The 15,406-nt window shown below is 37.8% G+C and overlaps 2 protein-coding genes across 2 annotated transcripts in view; both read left to right on the top strand.

The window, feature by feature from the left end:
- The window catches only part of pth2ra (parathyroid hormone 2 receptor a), an 80,529-nt gene that overhangs the window by 37,961 nt on the left and 27,162 nt on the right, over positions 1 to 15,406 (top strand). The window contains exons 8-9 of the mRNA XM_051119118.1: positions 6,895 to 6,955; positions 15,084 to 15,150. Of these exons, the coding sequence (XP_050975075.1) occupies positions 6,895 to 6,955; positions 15,084 to 15,150 (128 nt within the window). The remainder of the gene's footprint in view (positions 1 to 6,894; positions 6,956 to 15,083; positions 15,151 to 15,406) is intronic.
- Positions 9,937 to 12,157, top strand: LOC127170838 (uncharacterized). The gene is made up of 2 exons (XM_051119117.1): positions 9,937 to 10,669; positions 10,856 to 12,157. The coding sequence occupies exons 1-2, from the start codon at positions 10,135 to 10,137 to the stop codon at positions 12,088 to 12,090; spliced, it is 1,770 nt and encodes a 589-aa protein (XP_050975074.1). The 5' UTR covers positions 9,937 to 10,134; the 3' UTR covers positions 12,091 to 12,157.

Below are 15,406 nucleotides of genomic sequence, written 5' to 3'. Positions count from 1 at the left end.
CATGTAAAATTGAACTGTAATGTAATTAAGTTTTCATGACCTTGTTTTGTCTTGGGAATGCTATTAAAAATTCATGTCACACTGCAGGACCATTCCAAATAAACAAGAGAATGCAAAAAGTAGATTACAAGTGGTGAAAATATAACTAAAAAAATACGTTTTGACCAGTCTCAGCATCTATTTTTATTTTATTTTATTTTATTTGTCATACTTATCTTTTTAAAAACATTTAAAGGAGAAGTCCATTTCCAAAACAAGGATTCATATAATGTACTCACGCCCTTGTCATCCAAGATGTTCATGTCTTTCTTTCTTCAGTCGTAAAGAAATTATGTTTTTTGAGGAAAACATTTCTGCATTTTTCTCTATATAATGGACTGATATGGTGCCCCGATTTTAAACTTCCAAAATTTAGTTTAAATGCGGCTTCAAACGATCCCAAATGCGGTTGTAAATGATCCCAGCCGAGGAAGAAGGGTCTTATTTTTTTATTTAAAAAAAAACCAATTTAAATACTTTTTAATCTCAAACGCTCATCTTGTCTTACTCTCTCTGAACTCTGTGTATTCTGGTTCAAGACAGTTAGGGTATGTTGAAAAACTCCAATCGTATTTTCTCCCTCAACTTCAAAAATCATTTCAAAATTATTGATTATATAAAAAGTACCCAGTCTTTGCAAAGTAAACATGCAAAGAAGATTAAACACCCTTAACCAAAAAAGTAAAACAGTGATATAGGGAGATTTTGAAGTTGAGGGAGAACATAAGATGGGAATTTTTCAACATACCCTAACTGTCATGAACCGGAAAAAAACAGTCCAGGCAGAGTAAGACAAGACCAGCGTTTGACATTAAAAAGTATATAAATTGTATTATTTTTAATGAAAAAGAGTTTTTTTTGAAGTTCAAAATCTGGGCACCATAGCAGTCCATTATATGGAGACAAAAGCTGAAATATTTTCCTCAAAAAACATAAAATCTTTACGAAAGAAAGAAAGACATGAACATCTTGGATGATAAGGGGGTGAGTACATTATATGTGAATCTTTGTTTTGGAAGTGGCCTTCTCTTTTAAAGTGTTTTGCCTTAAATTGCCTTATGCATTTAGATGATAAATATACTGTAAGTCTGCTAACTGTCATAAATTATGTTGCTGGAAAAGATAAAAAAAAAAAAAACATAAAACAAGTGATTCAATTCAATTCAATTCAAATTTATTTGTATAGCGCTTTTCACGATACATATCGTTGCAAAGCAGCTTTACACCAAATTGACATTTTTACAATATATGTAGTAGTAGCTTGATGTACATATGGCCGAGATGTGTGGTAAAGATCAATTAATGACGTAATCAAACAGACAAAGAACACTATAAATTAGTAGCAGAATTCGGTAGTGCTGTATGTTGTTTCAGGGTTGGTATCATCTGAAGTCCTCTGTGGGGTTGGCATCATCTCTTCTTAAGTGTTCTGGATCAACACTGGAGCTTGTGAATTCCTAGTTACCATGGGATGTCAATCCCATGGCAAAAACAGAGAACAAATAGGAACATAATTAGCGTAGCTGCTGTTCAAACTAAGAAAAGGAAGGTTTGTTAAACCAGAGCTAAAAGATTAATAATGAACATTTGATCAGATATAGCTGCAGGAAAAGTTTGAGATGCATTATTTGAATGCTTGGCTAAAAAGATGTGTCTTTAATCTAGATTTAAACAGAGACAGTGTGTCTGAACCCCGAACGTTATCAGGAAGGCTGTTCCAGAGTTTGGGTGCCAATTGAGTTTTTTAAATTAGAGTCTTAATGAGCTCTGAATATCCCATATTTTAGCCAGTATACAATATAACCTTGTTGAAAACAGCTGTGCTGATTGCATTTTTGTGGAAACTGTAATACAGGGTTCTTTGGTAATTAAAACGTTCAAGAACAGCATTCATTTGAAATCTTTTGCAACATTATAAATGTCTTTATTGTCACATTTGAGCATGAAAACTATTCATTTACTAAACTGACAGAGAGGTTTAATGAGCTCTTAATATCGATTATGTAGTGTTTCAGGCAGTTAAACCTTGACAGTTATGCAATATTTTACAAGGATGTTTGCGAAGTAAATATTAACAAGGTCTCATTCCATCTTTTCTCGTTACGCTTACTGTTTGAACAGTGCCTAGTCATATTAAAAAGACAGAGCAACTTTTTTAACTGCTGACAGCACAACTATTCTCTGGATGGAGTTCATTGTGTTGGTCAAAGCAGCAGTTAATTCAGCAGGGATGTTGGTGGTCATCCCTCATATATTCTGCAACTGTTTTAAGATCTTGCTTATAGGGATGCTTTCTTTCTTTTGCTTGACATTATAAACATTCAGATCCCACCTCAGAGATGGCTGCCTTTTGAATACATATCTTATGTATTCCTTTGAGAAATGTCTACTTGGAAACCAATCAGCTATTATTTATAGCGAATGGTATTCATACCCTATCCTTGCTCTCCCACACTGAGAAACATCACAACGATAGCTCACTGCAGTTTGTTTTGAGAGGTTGCTTCCTTTTCAAGTGGTTTCAAGTTGAAGTGTTCTTTATTTATTTGTCATTCTTGTTTGATGTGTTCCTACTGGAAGGGCAGAGATAGAAGCACCTTTGATATGCAGATTCCCTGTTCTAGGAGCGTCTGCTCACTACATTCTCGTGAATGCGTTCGGCATGGCTTATTAATGACCTATGGGTTAAGTCTGTAAAAGTACTACACAATAATGTCACGTTGATTGGGTTAATGTAGTCATAATGAGGCGAAATCACCCGTGTTTAGAGGATGAGTGATTCATGTTGTGAATTTGATTTGATTTCCTTAACATTATTTGTCAGTGCCTATAATATGGGCACAATGAGGATGTGTTACATAAAAGGTTCATATTTATTTGATAGAGCCATTGCTAAGAAAAGGAACTGAGCCATGCTGTGTGATGCAATAATCAATGTGGCAAAGGAACATTTTAGTCTCAGAATTATTTAGAGTTCAGCAAAATGAGGGCATATATGTCACTTTTCCAAACCTGTTTGATTTTTTTAAAATAAAAGGAGCTGTCCGAGGTTCATGTTTCCATACCCTAAAAAACATGTGGTAAATTTCAAGAAAAAAAAAAAAACGTATTACTTGGTGTACAATGCATCTTGAATTCAATTAATGTGGATTATTTATTTAAATACTTTGGAGTATTATATTTTTCAAAAAATATGATGATTACATAAATTAATGATCATTCCACATGAACAAGTTAATGCAAAAAGTAGATTTAAAGTGGTAAAAGTGGTAAAGTGGTATAACAACAAAAAATAAAAAAATAATAATAAATAAAAAATACTTTGTGACCTGTCCCAGCATCTATTTTATTTTATTTTATTTTTTCAGCACATTAAATCTACTTTTTGCATTTATTTGTTTATCTATTATTATTATTTATGTAATCATTATTTTTTAAAAATCCAAATTAACTGATTCGAATGAGATTCAAGACACATTGCACACCATGTAATACTTTTTTTTCTTCCAAGTTACTACAGGTACCAGGTTACCAGGTAACTTTTTAATTACCAAAGAGTCCTGTATTACAGTTTCACGGAAAAATGTAATCAGCACGGCTGTTTTCAACAAAAGTTGTATTGCATCACTGTCAAGGTTTAGCTTGCTAAAATATGGGATATTCACGGCTCATTAAACCTAATCTAATTAAACTCTAGTTAAAAAAAAATAAAAAAATAAAAACTCAATTGATGATTTTTTTAATGTTTGTATATTTTTCAGCAAAGAAATGTGTAATGAGCAACATAATTTATGACAATCAGCAGACTTACAGCATATTTATCATCTAAATGCATAAGAATTTTTGAAGCAAAACACTTTACTTAAAGTATTTTTAAAAAGATAAATGTATGACAAATAAAATAAAATAAAATTATTTTTTTTAGCATTTACTCTTGCTGTTCCTATGATTTTCTCTCCTCTGTGAACTTTTGAAGAATATTATTGCAGTTATTTTTTACATAGCTAAACCAGAGGGTCTTAGGCTCCAAAAAGGCAAATGAAAGCAAAAAAGTACTTCATTTGGTTGTATAAAAAAGAACAACATCAATATTCTTCAAAATTCCACAGGGGAAAGAAAATCATTGAAACAAAGAGTAAATGATAACTGAATTTTCATTTTTCGGTGGACTGTACCTTTAAGAATCGATTTAAGTACAAATTCTGTGACAGTGGGATATTCATACACTTTTTTAGACTGACGTCTCTCCTATTTCCTGATTTAATGGAAAAATGTCCTAATTGACAAGTAGATCATGCTAGCAGATCCAAAACAGCATATGTGCCTGTTAAAGCACACGAAATGAGCTCCATTCCTTCAGTGGTATCATGAAGAGAATGTAGTGTGAGTCAGGGCACACATTATTTCAGCGAGAAAATCCCAGACTCCCACAGTTACCCCATCATCGCCATGGGAACTGGTGTCTGAGAGGAGGGCACCCTCGATTGACACGCTCACCCTTAGATCCAGGCAGTTTTGCTTCTTGATATGCATGATGTGCTCTGGGTTTTTCTGAGGTTATACCATGCATCTCATCAACAGAAAGCAGCTTTTTTTTTAATTTAGTGGCTGAGCAACTCAAGATTAAATATGGAAGATAAAACAAATGAATATTACAATTTGTTGAATAATACAATCATTATGGGCTTTCCAAAAGCATGGAATACTGAAAAGTCAAATTTTAATATTATTCTGGTTTGCATTTTAGCATATGTCTATGGGAATTAAGGTTTCTCTTTCGGTCCTTAACTTTAGTTTAGAAAGTCATGATTCAGTCATGTTCAGATAAATATTCTGTCTACACTGCTCTGGGTGAACTATGGACAAACCCAGCGATTGGGTTGTTTTGACTGAGCAGTTGGGTTAAATGTTTTATCCAGCCTTCTGGGTAGTTTTATTTAACTCAAATTACTATATGGCTGGCTTATAATGAACCCAAAATAGGTTCATTTTTAGGTAAATTAAAAATCAGACACATAATTACTACACTCTAAAAAAATACTGGGTTAAAAACAACCCAGTTTGGGTTATTTGGCAACCCAGCGCTGGGTAAATATTGGACAGAACACATGCTGGGTTATTATGACCCAGCTGGTTGGGTTAAGTCAACTATTGTTTAAAAATTATTATATTGCTGGTTTAAAAATGCACTGGAACTTATAAATTACACACAGAAATATTAGAGGCAACAGCAATAATCAAAAGATGAACATTTATTATTAAGTAAGAACACATGGACAAAATACAAGACACGTTGAATTTATTTGAGTAAATACAGCATAGCTTACAATAGAAAAAAATAACCCAGCGCTAAAAATGACCCAGCAACTTAGTTACAGAAAAACTACCCAGCACCTGGGTAAAAAAATATATATATTAAAAATAACCCAATAAATTATCCAACAAGTTGAGCCCAGCATTTGGGTTAAAAAAATAACCCAGCACCTGGGTAAAAATATTCAAAATAACCCAATAAAATGACCCAATGGACTGAACCCAGCATTTGGGTTAAAAAAAATAACCCAGCACCTGGGTAAAAATATTCAAAATAACCCAATAAAATGACCCAATGGGACTGAACCCAGCATTTGAGTTGAAAAAATAACCCAGCATTTTTTAGCGTGTACTATACATTATTTTAGAAACACTTTACAATAAGGTTCATCAGTTAATATTAGTTAACTACGTTAGTTAACATGAACTAAGAATGAACAATACTGTACTTCTGCAGCATTTATTAATCTTAGTTAATGTTAATTTCAGCATTTACTAATGTGTTATTAAAATAACAAGTTGTATTTGTTAACATTAGTTAACTAACAAACCATGAAGGACAGTATTTTTATTAACTAACATTAATAAATAGTGTAATAAATTTTGTTCATTGTTCGTTCATGTTAGTTAATGCATTAACAAATGTAACAAATGAAACCTTATTGTAAAGTGTTGCCATTATTTTTTAATTCATAATTTAACTTTATTTAAAAAAAAATAAATATTTATATATCTTTAAAAATGATGTATCATATTATAATGCTGACAGCAGTCCTGTGGTCAGCAAAAGATTTGAACTTGATTTTGTTTACTTGGCAGTCTATTGAAGGGCATATGGAAATGTTCCATGGTCAGAATCGAAAATTAGTTTTTAGCTCTTTCAATTTCCTTTTCAGTCAAAGCCTGACTGTGAATTGAAGGCAACTATTCAAAGTGAAAAATAATAATAATAATAATTTTGACATTTTGCCAGAACTGAAATATTCAATCAAGTTTCTGAAGTATCAGACAGAATAGATGCTCTTCCTGTCCAATCTTTGGAATGAAAAACACTCCAATGGCAACAAACAAGCAGTATTTTTTATTGAGATTACTCCATGGGATATCCATCTATGAGTGCAAATCTCTGCAGGTGCTTTTGAACCCCTGGGGAGACATTGAAGGTCCCAATATGCTCCAGTGCCTCCTTAAAATGTCCTAATACTTTTAACATCCATTTACATGATGTTAGCTTTTGTTCACGCCATTTATTCTGGCTTACTAGAATGCATACTAAATTAGGAAACTAAAATGTCATTGCATTCTTATTAGGATAGGCCACATAATATGAAAGCAGTAAGTATTAGTTCTCCAATTACATTACAAATTCAGTTTAGTCTTTTTAGTTGTATATTTGCAACATGGTGACCAGCAGCATCATTTCATTTCGAGTTCAGATTATTTAAATGATAAAATTACCACTGGCTTTACCATAATTTTCACTTACAGTACAGTGTTTGTTCATTCATTGAAATACACTTTTTCCTCCTTTTTTCATTTCAGGTGTTCCTGCTGTTTTTGTTGCAGCTTGGGCAGTTGTCAGGGCAACACTGGCAGATGCAAGGTGATGTCATGTGTTCGTCTTCACAGACTTGACCTCGGGTCCTCATCCTCTTTTAGAAATTTACTCACATAGGGACTTATTGTGGGTGTTTCAAACATTTCAATGTCACAAAATACAATTTTTACTAAAAAGATGAAGCAGATAAAAAGTGGTCACATAGCTAGTCTTACAAGTGTGTTAAAATGGTCACGGTATTGTTTAGTTTTATATATTTCTATACGTTTAGTTTGTATGGTTGAAGTGTTAGTCCTTAATGATGATGCTAGTGCTAGTCAGAACTAATTAGATCAGTTAGGGTTTGTCTTGGATGTGTAAATGTTTGCGATCTTATGTTAAAACCCCACTGCAGTGTTCAAGCTATTTATCACCAGTTCATCTTAATGAAGTAGTGTTTTCAAGTCACATTGATGTAGGACCATGCCTGAGGCATTATCTTTCCATGTTATATTTTCAAACACTCGCTGAACGTCATTGTCTTACTCCCCTCGAGAGCGCAATTTATATTCTTGCAGCTTACAGGCTGTTAGTGATGGTATAAAAGCAAATATCTTCAAGCAACAACTTGCTGCGTCTCTGGGGGAAACATCCTTTATCAGGTTTATAAGGTTTTGTTTTAGCTGTAGTCTTTCTTTTTTTTATAGGTGTTGTTCTGGTGGCCTAGTTTCACTGATCAAAGATTGTACCTTTACCTTTGTCTTTAGTGTGTCTTAAAATAACAGTCACACTGCATAATATGTTTTCAGAGGGTCATAGAGCGAACCTTTCACTGCTTGTTTACAGCTCAACAGTAATTTGCGCAATGCGTCATGGGCCGAATAAGGTGAATAGGTGTTACATGAAATCAATTGTGACCCTGGACCGCAAAACCAGTCTAAAAGGAGAAGTCCACTTCCAGAACAACAATTTACAAATAATTTACTCACCCCCTTGCCATCCAAGATGTTCATGTCTTTATGTCTTCAGTTGTAAAGAAATTATGGTTTTTGAGGAAAGCATTTCAGGATTTTTCTCCATATAATGGACTTGATTGGTGCCCCGTTTTTGAACTTCCAAAATGCAGTTTAAGGGCTCTAAATGATCCCAGCCGAGGAAGAAAGGTTTTATCCTGCAAAATGATCTGTAATTTTTTTTTTGAAAAATTTGTATACATTTTAAGCACAAAAACTTGTGTAGCACAGGCTCTGGGATGCATGTTCATGATGCTACAAATTAGTAATGGGTCGTTCTTGAATGATTCTTTCATTTTGAACAAATCTTTAATGTGACTCGGGAAGAACGAGTCGTCTCCGGGAGTGATTCGTTTAGTCGCGCATGCGCAACATCCTATTAGGTTCTGTACTGTAATTAGTTGACCTGTTTCGAGTCTTCGTTTTTTCGAGTCGTTTGTTCATCTTATGGGGCTGTCACTTGATGAACGAACAACTCAAACCTGAAAACTTGTCAGATAAGAGGTGAGGTGAGCTAATCATAGACTAAAGACCCAGATAAACAATGAATTAATATTTTCTGTTTCTTATAGCATTACAGTTTTGTCTTGTTTGTAGTGTGATCAAAGTTTGTGTAAGCAGGAGATTGAGGGAAGTAACACGTAACATTTTAATTATATTTTGCTAAAATGAACGAAACGACTCTGAAAAAAGATTTGTTCATTTTGCTGAACGAGACTCAAAGGTCTGAGTCAATAAAATGATCCGAACTTCCCATCACTACTAAGAATCACGTGTAAGTTCATCGTCTGTGTACTGAGTGTGGCGAAAAACTCTATCTTATTTTCTCCTACAACTTGAGAGGAGGACATTTTTGTTTGTAAACAGCGTTAGACTTACTTGCACTTTCTTAGTCTTTGCGTGTTCGCTTTGTAAACACTGAGTTTGTAGTTCCGCATGACCTTTCGACGTGATTCAATAGTACGTAGCGTTGTGAACGCGTATCCCAGAGCATGTGCTACACCAACTTTTGTGCTTAAAAAGTACAAAAAATGTGTTTTTTGAAAAAAATGGCAAATCGTTTCACTAGATAAGACCCTTCTTCCTCGACTGGTTTCATTTAGAGCCCTTTGAAGCTGCATTTAAACTACATTTTGGAAGTTCAAAATCAGGGCACCATTATATGGAGAAAAATTCTGAAAAGTTTTCCTTAAAAACCATCATTTCTTTTGGACTGAAGACAGAAAGACATGAACATCTTGGATGACAAGGGGGTGAGTAAATTATTTGTGAATTGTTGTTCTGGAAGTGGAGTGCTCCTTTAAGTAGCACAGGTATATTTGTAGCAGTAGCCAAAAATACATTGTATGGGTCAAAATTATACATTTTCTTTTATACCAAAAATCATTTGGATATTAAGTAATGGTCATGTTCAACAAAGATATTTTGTACATTTCCTACCGTAAATATATATAACCTTAATTTTTGATTAGTGATATGCATTGCTAAGAACTTCATTTGGACAACTTTAAAGGTGATTTTCTCAATATTTAGATTTTTTGCACCCTCAGATTCCAGATTTTCAAATATTTGTATCTTGCCCAAATATCTTGGCCAAATATTGTCCTATCCTAACAAAGCATACATCAAAGGAAAGCTTATTTATTCAGATTTTAGATGATACACAAAAAATTTACCCTTACGGCTTTGTGGTCCAGGGTCACAATTATTTTCAGAACAGTAGTTTAATAAACAATGAATACTGTTGTCCCTAAATTCCACAAGATGATGATGATGATGATGATGATAGTAATAAGACAATAGTAACAGCTGTTGCTATATATTCTTGCACATACAGGACAATATGTCACAAACCTGGTCGGTGTTCCATTGTCTACTCACCACCAGATGTCACTCTCGCTCCACCCACTCACTCTGACTGTCACTTTGCATCTTAGACTGCATCTCCCATCCTCCACCGCTCTGATTGCGTCAGCCCCCGTGACCAATCAGGCATCCTATAAAACCCCGGTCCTCCTCAGTTGCACTTCCTGGTTTGTTGTTGTATTGTATCGTGTTATTATTCCTGTTCTCCTAGTGTGTTCCAAGTTCCTGGTTTTTTGATCTCCTGCCTGGTTTTCTCGTCTACGTCTGTCTAGCCGCCTGCCCTGTGATTTATCGCTCGTTATTATCGGACTATTCTCTTGGATCGCCTGTTACATTCCTGTCTGCTCCTGTCACGACCCTGCCTGTATGACCATGTCTCTGTCTAGTCCTTCTAATAAAAGCTCGCTTATGGATCCGCTCGCCTCTCGTCAATCACTCCTTGTAACAGAACAAACCAGCACAACAGGATCCAGCAGCTTTTCCCTCGGTCATTCCGGTATGGACTTTGGACTATTGTGTGTGGGCGCGTCGCTTACTGTGGGGGTCGCGGAGGAGGAACGCGACAACGCGGTAATGGCGGCCGCGCACCCCGCTCATATAATGACGGCCGCGCCGGAGCGCGACGCCACAGATCCGCTGGCCGCGTGGCTCACTCGGGGAAATGCGGCCACGCTGGAGCGCGCCCGAGCCATGACGACGGCAATGGATCGTATTGCTCAAATGGCGGCGAACGTAATGGATAGCATCGCTCTAATGGCGGCGACAGCTGTGCCCGTTCACAAAATGGCGGCCGCGTCGGAGCGCGTCCACACAATGGCGGCAACGGCGGAGCCCGTTCACAAGATGGCGGCGATCACAGAGCTCCGTCACGTCACAGCTGCCATACAAGAGCCGTTTAAAGGTACAGTTACATTCCCTGAGTCAAGTCAAGTTGCAACTGTCGTTCCTGAGTCAAGCCATGTCGTTCCTGAGTCAAGCCATGTCGTTCCTGAGTCAAGCCATGTCGTTCCTGAGTCAAGCCATGTCGTTCCTGAGTCAAGCCATGTCGTTCCTGAGTCAAGCCATGTCGTTCCTGTGTCAAACCAAGCTGGAGCTGTGTCAAACCAAGCTGGAGCTGTGTTTCCTGTCTCAAGCCAAGTTGCAGAGCCACCGCACAAGATGGCCGCCACGCCAGAGCCACCGCCCAAGATGGCCGCCACGCCAGAGCCACCGCACAAGATGGCCGCCTCGCCAGAGCCACCGCACAAGATGGCCGCCACGTCAGAGCCGGCTAAAGCCCCGTCAGCCAAGCCACAGCCTGCTCAGGCCGTCTCAGTCAAGCCACAGCCTGGTCACGTCATGTTTTCTGCTCCTGAGTCGGCACCCATCATGGCCGGTCTTCCCGAAGCGGTTTCAGACTCAAGTCACGCCCCGTCTGGTCCCAAGTCTGCTCCAGAGATCACGTCTGACCTCAAGTCTGCTCCAGAGGTCTCGTCCGGTCTCAAGTCTGCGCCAGAGGTCCCGCCTGATCTCAAGCCTGATCCTGAGCTCCTGTCTGATCTCAAGCCTGCTCCAGAGCTCCCGTCTGACCAGGAGACAGACCCAGAGGCCTCACCAGTCGGAGAAGCCGTGCCAATGCCTCCTGAGGTGTCAGCTTCGGCTGTGGATCCTCCCATGGAGGCGGCGTCCCTCTACAGACTCTCTGCTTCTCCCCATACTCTTTCTACCTCCTCTATCTCTGCTTTCCCCAGGTCCCAGACCGTAACGCGGGTTCCTGTTCCGCCCCGGAGGGCTGCTGCGCCTCCGGCTCCGCCCCGAAGGGCCGCTGCGCCTCCTGTTCCACCCCGGAGGGCTGCTCCGCCCCCTTCCCCTATTCTGTCTACCTCCTCTGTCCCTGCTCTCCCCAGGTCCCAGACCATGACGCCGGTTCCTGTTCCGCCCCGGAGGGCTGCGGCGCCTCCTGTTCCGCCCTGGAGGGTCGTTCCGCCTCGGAGGGCTTCTGCGCCTCCTGTTCTACCCTGGAGGGCGCCCGCGCCTCACGCTCTGCCTCCGGCTCCGCCCTGGAGGGCTCCTGCTCTGCTTCCGGCTCCACCCTGGAGGGTACCTGCTCTGTCGGTCCTGCCTCAATCTCTGGGCTTCCCTCATGGACCTGGTCCTCCAGCCCTCGCCCTGTCTCCCTCCCATCCCACCGCTTCCCTGGACTGTTGTTTCTTTCGAGCGTCTGGAAGCCGCTCCTTGGGGGGGGGGCTATGTCACAAACCTGGTCGGTGTTCCATTGTCTACTCACCACCAGATGTCACTCTCGCTCCACCCACTCACTCTGACTGTCACTTTGCATCTTAGACTGCATCTCCCATCCTCCACCGCTCTGATTGCGTCAGCCCCCGTGACCAATCAGGCATCCTATAAAACCCCGGTCCTCCTCAGTTGCACTTCCTGGTTTGTTGTTGTATTGTATCGTGTTATTATTCCTGTTCTCCTAGTGTGTTCCAAGTTCCTGGTTTTTTGATCTCCTGCCTGGTTTTCTCGTCTACGTCTGTCTAGCCGCCTGCCCTGTGATTTATCGCTCGTTATTATCGGACTATTCTCTTGGATCGCCTGTTACATTCCTGTCTGCTCCTGTCACGACCCTGCCTGTATGACCATGTCTCTGTCTAGTCCTTCTAATAAAAGCTCGCTTATGGATCCGCTCGCCTCTCGTCAATCACTCCTTGTAACACAATATCTGATTAAAAACACAGCAACCATAAAAACTTAAATGCAAAGGATAAACAGGTTAACAAGACTATTAACAAAATTATATTTTTTATAATTATATATTTATATTTTATCAAAATTATATATTTATCTTTTATGCCAAAAATCAATAGAATATTAAAAAAAGATCATGTTCCATGAAGATATTTTGTAAATTTCCTACCATAAATAATAGTAATATGCATTGCTAGACAACTTTAAAGGGAATTTTCTCAGTATTTTGATTTTTTTGCACCCTCAGATTCCAGATTTTCAAATAGCTGTATCTAGGTCATATCCTAACAAACCATACATCAGTGGAAAGCTTATTTATTCAGCTTTCACATTAAATTTGATCCTTATGACTGGTTTTGCGGTCCAGAATCAGATATATGATTTGTGTAAGCCATAGCTCACTACATTTTCTTTATATTGTCTGTATTTTGTATTTTATGTTTAGTGTGGTTTTATGTGCAAATTTTGAACTTATGCCAGATTTGTAGGGTTTATTTTTCTCCTTTGCATTTTTATTCTGAAGCAACAGAGCGTTGAGCAGCGTTTCTCTTGTCAGTGAGCGTGAAACCCCACTCCATTCACACACTGTCTTCCAGTGTGTGTGTTTCTTGGCTTCTGTTATTTTCTTTTGCAGAGTAAAAATAATGCCGTTTTTCATTGAATGCCGCTTGACCAAATTAGTAGAGCGAAACTAACTGCTGAATAATCTATAATTGAATCTGAGCTATGAAAATACTTACAATTCTGTTCTTTTTGTCATATGCACTGTCAAAAGTGAACAAATAAGCAAATGTTTGAAGCAAAAATACTGTGCATATTTTTAATTACATAAATAATCTAATCTAAACTATAAAAAACAGTAAATCAAGATTGTGTCAGAAAACACGAAACAAAAATAATATTTGCTTTTTAATTTATGGCTATTGAAAATAAATGAGAGTGCTGCAAGTTTAATTTCTTTTTAATTAACGTCCTTGTTATGAAAGATAAAAATAGCTTCACTTTGACGTCTAGCTGATCTTTTATTCCACTGAGAATGCAAATGATACGTTCATTTAGAGTAGGCAAAATGTGAGCTGTCAGTATTCTGACATTTGTCAGTTGTGAGTGATGGTGGGTTAATGGCTTTCAGTAAGACATATCAGATATTCCACTTTGAAAAGCAAATGTGAAGAAGATTACATGTATCATCAAGCTGTTCTGATCTGCATTCTGGTAGCGGTAACAGTGCTGAGGTCATGAGTTTGAATTCCAGGGAATACACATACTGATACAACCTATGAATACATCAGAACTCACTCTGACTGCCAGATGAGTAAATAGAGATAGAGTAAATATAGATGTTGTCTGGGCGTTTGATATTCCACATTCATCTCAATATGTGTGTACAGCATTTGTTCTGAAATATTACCTATACTCATTCCTGTTTTGAACTAACCCATAGAACTGATTCTCAAGAATAAATTAAACTTCTAAAAACATATTATATTTTTTTTTTTTTTTTTTAATATCTCAGTGATTTGGAAACTTAATGTTCAATTAAAAGTGTGTTAAATCATTGAGGTATTCACAGTATTTGTTAACTTTACAGTGTACTAAAGAAATAATATAAAACTAATTGCAAACTAAAGACTAAAAGACCTATCAAATCAGACATTTTGAATGTAGTCTAATATAGTCTACAATTTGGCTTTGACTGCATTTGAATTCCATATTAATGTGGCATGTTTCTGTGTTGCTTGGCAACAGTTATGAGCTATATGAATTAGAATACTTCATATAATAATTTAGATTTTATAATTTTCTAAATTAAAACCTATCTGGTCAGGTGCTTTGTACACAAATAGTGTTTCCCTGTTGATGTCTTTCTGCTGTGAAGCTTGTTTTATTTACTATTGTTATGTAAAAAGTAGTGACTCAGTCTCATTTTAATGAGTCCTTATCAAATTGCATGTGAAAGAAACAACAGCACTTCTTCCTTTGTTCTTTTATATGAAAGTAGAGTGGACTATCACATAATATACTGCCGAGTGCCTGCAGTATCCATATTTAATAATTATCTGTGGTACTGAAGTTTCTTAAATAAGGATAATTAAAAATCAATTTGTCATTCTGTGGAAATTAATAATCAGTGTTTATTATGATGACTCTTTAATTTAACTTTAGACTGGAAGCATTCTGCTTTCCTCTGAATACTTACAGTATATCCTATTTATATCCTCTGCACGGCAGATTATTCATTCAGCTGCACATCATAGTAAACATTGGTAATGGGATTACGAACGCCGAGACAAATTGGTGGTAAACAAATGGAAATGAGTTTTTTAAAGTGCCTTAGTTTGCTTAAAGTGAAAGAGTGGGTCAGTGACTTCAAGAAGACGGAGAGAGACTAAACTGTGCGCTTTTGATCTATACAGTATGCACTGTGAAATACAGTATATCATTACTGTGTTAGCACTGCCTCTGGGACTGGAAATTTATCTGCCTCTCTGCCACCGTCTCACTCTTTGCCTTTTAAATATCCCCTGAATCGTAATCCATGTGTGCCAGTTAATTTATCATTCGATCTGTCTTTATCTGTGCAGATGCTGGGAGCTGAGTGCAGGAAACATCAAATGGATCTACCAGGTCCCCATTCTGACAGCCATTGGGGTGAGTAAAAGCGATGTGAAAATCTGTCAGACTCTTAATAAACACGGCGTGAGAACCAAGCGACAGCCTGGGAAACAGTTCAAAGACTGAGGCAATTTTCCCTGAGGAGGGAGAAATCATCTAACTTTACCTAAACTTTTCTCTCTTCTGTTACTCGCCACTGCTAGATGAAAAGCACTTTGGCAAAGAAGGCAAATGTCAGAAGAACTGGCAAGAACATTACCATAATTACAACGTGTACGTGTGTTTCTGCCAG

Source organism: Labeo rohita, chromosome 9, assembly GCF_022985175.1.
Source record: "Labeo rohita strain BAU-BD-2019 chromosome 9, IGBB_LRoh.1.0, whole genome shotgun sequence".
NCBI lineage: Eukaryota > Metazoa > Chordata > Actinopteri > Cypriniformes > Cyprinidae > Labeo > Labeo rohita.
Note: the sequence above shows the minus strand (reverse complement) of the source record. Positions and strands in the feature narration are given on the sequence as shown.

What these genes read in the sequence shown, in the direction of transcription:
- LOC127170838 (XM_051119117.1), top strand. Translation starts at nt 10,135, where the DNA reads ATGACCATGTCTCTGTCTAGTCCTTCTAATAAAAGCTCGCTTATGGAT. An exon ending in CATACAAGAGCCGTTTAAAG is followed by an intron (nt 10,670 to 10,855) that starts GTACAGTTACAT and finishes TGTCAAACCAAG; the next exon opens with CTGGAGCTGTGTCAAACCAA.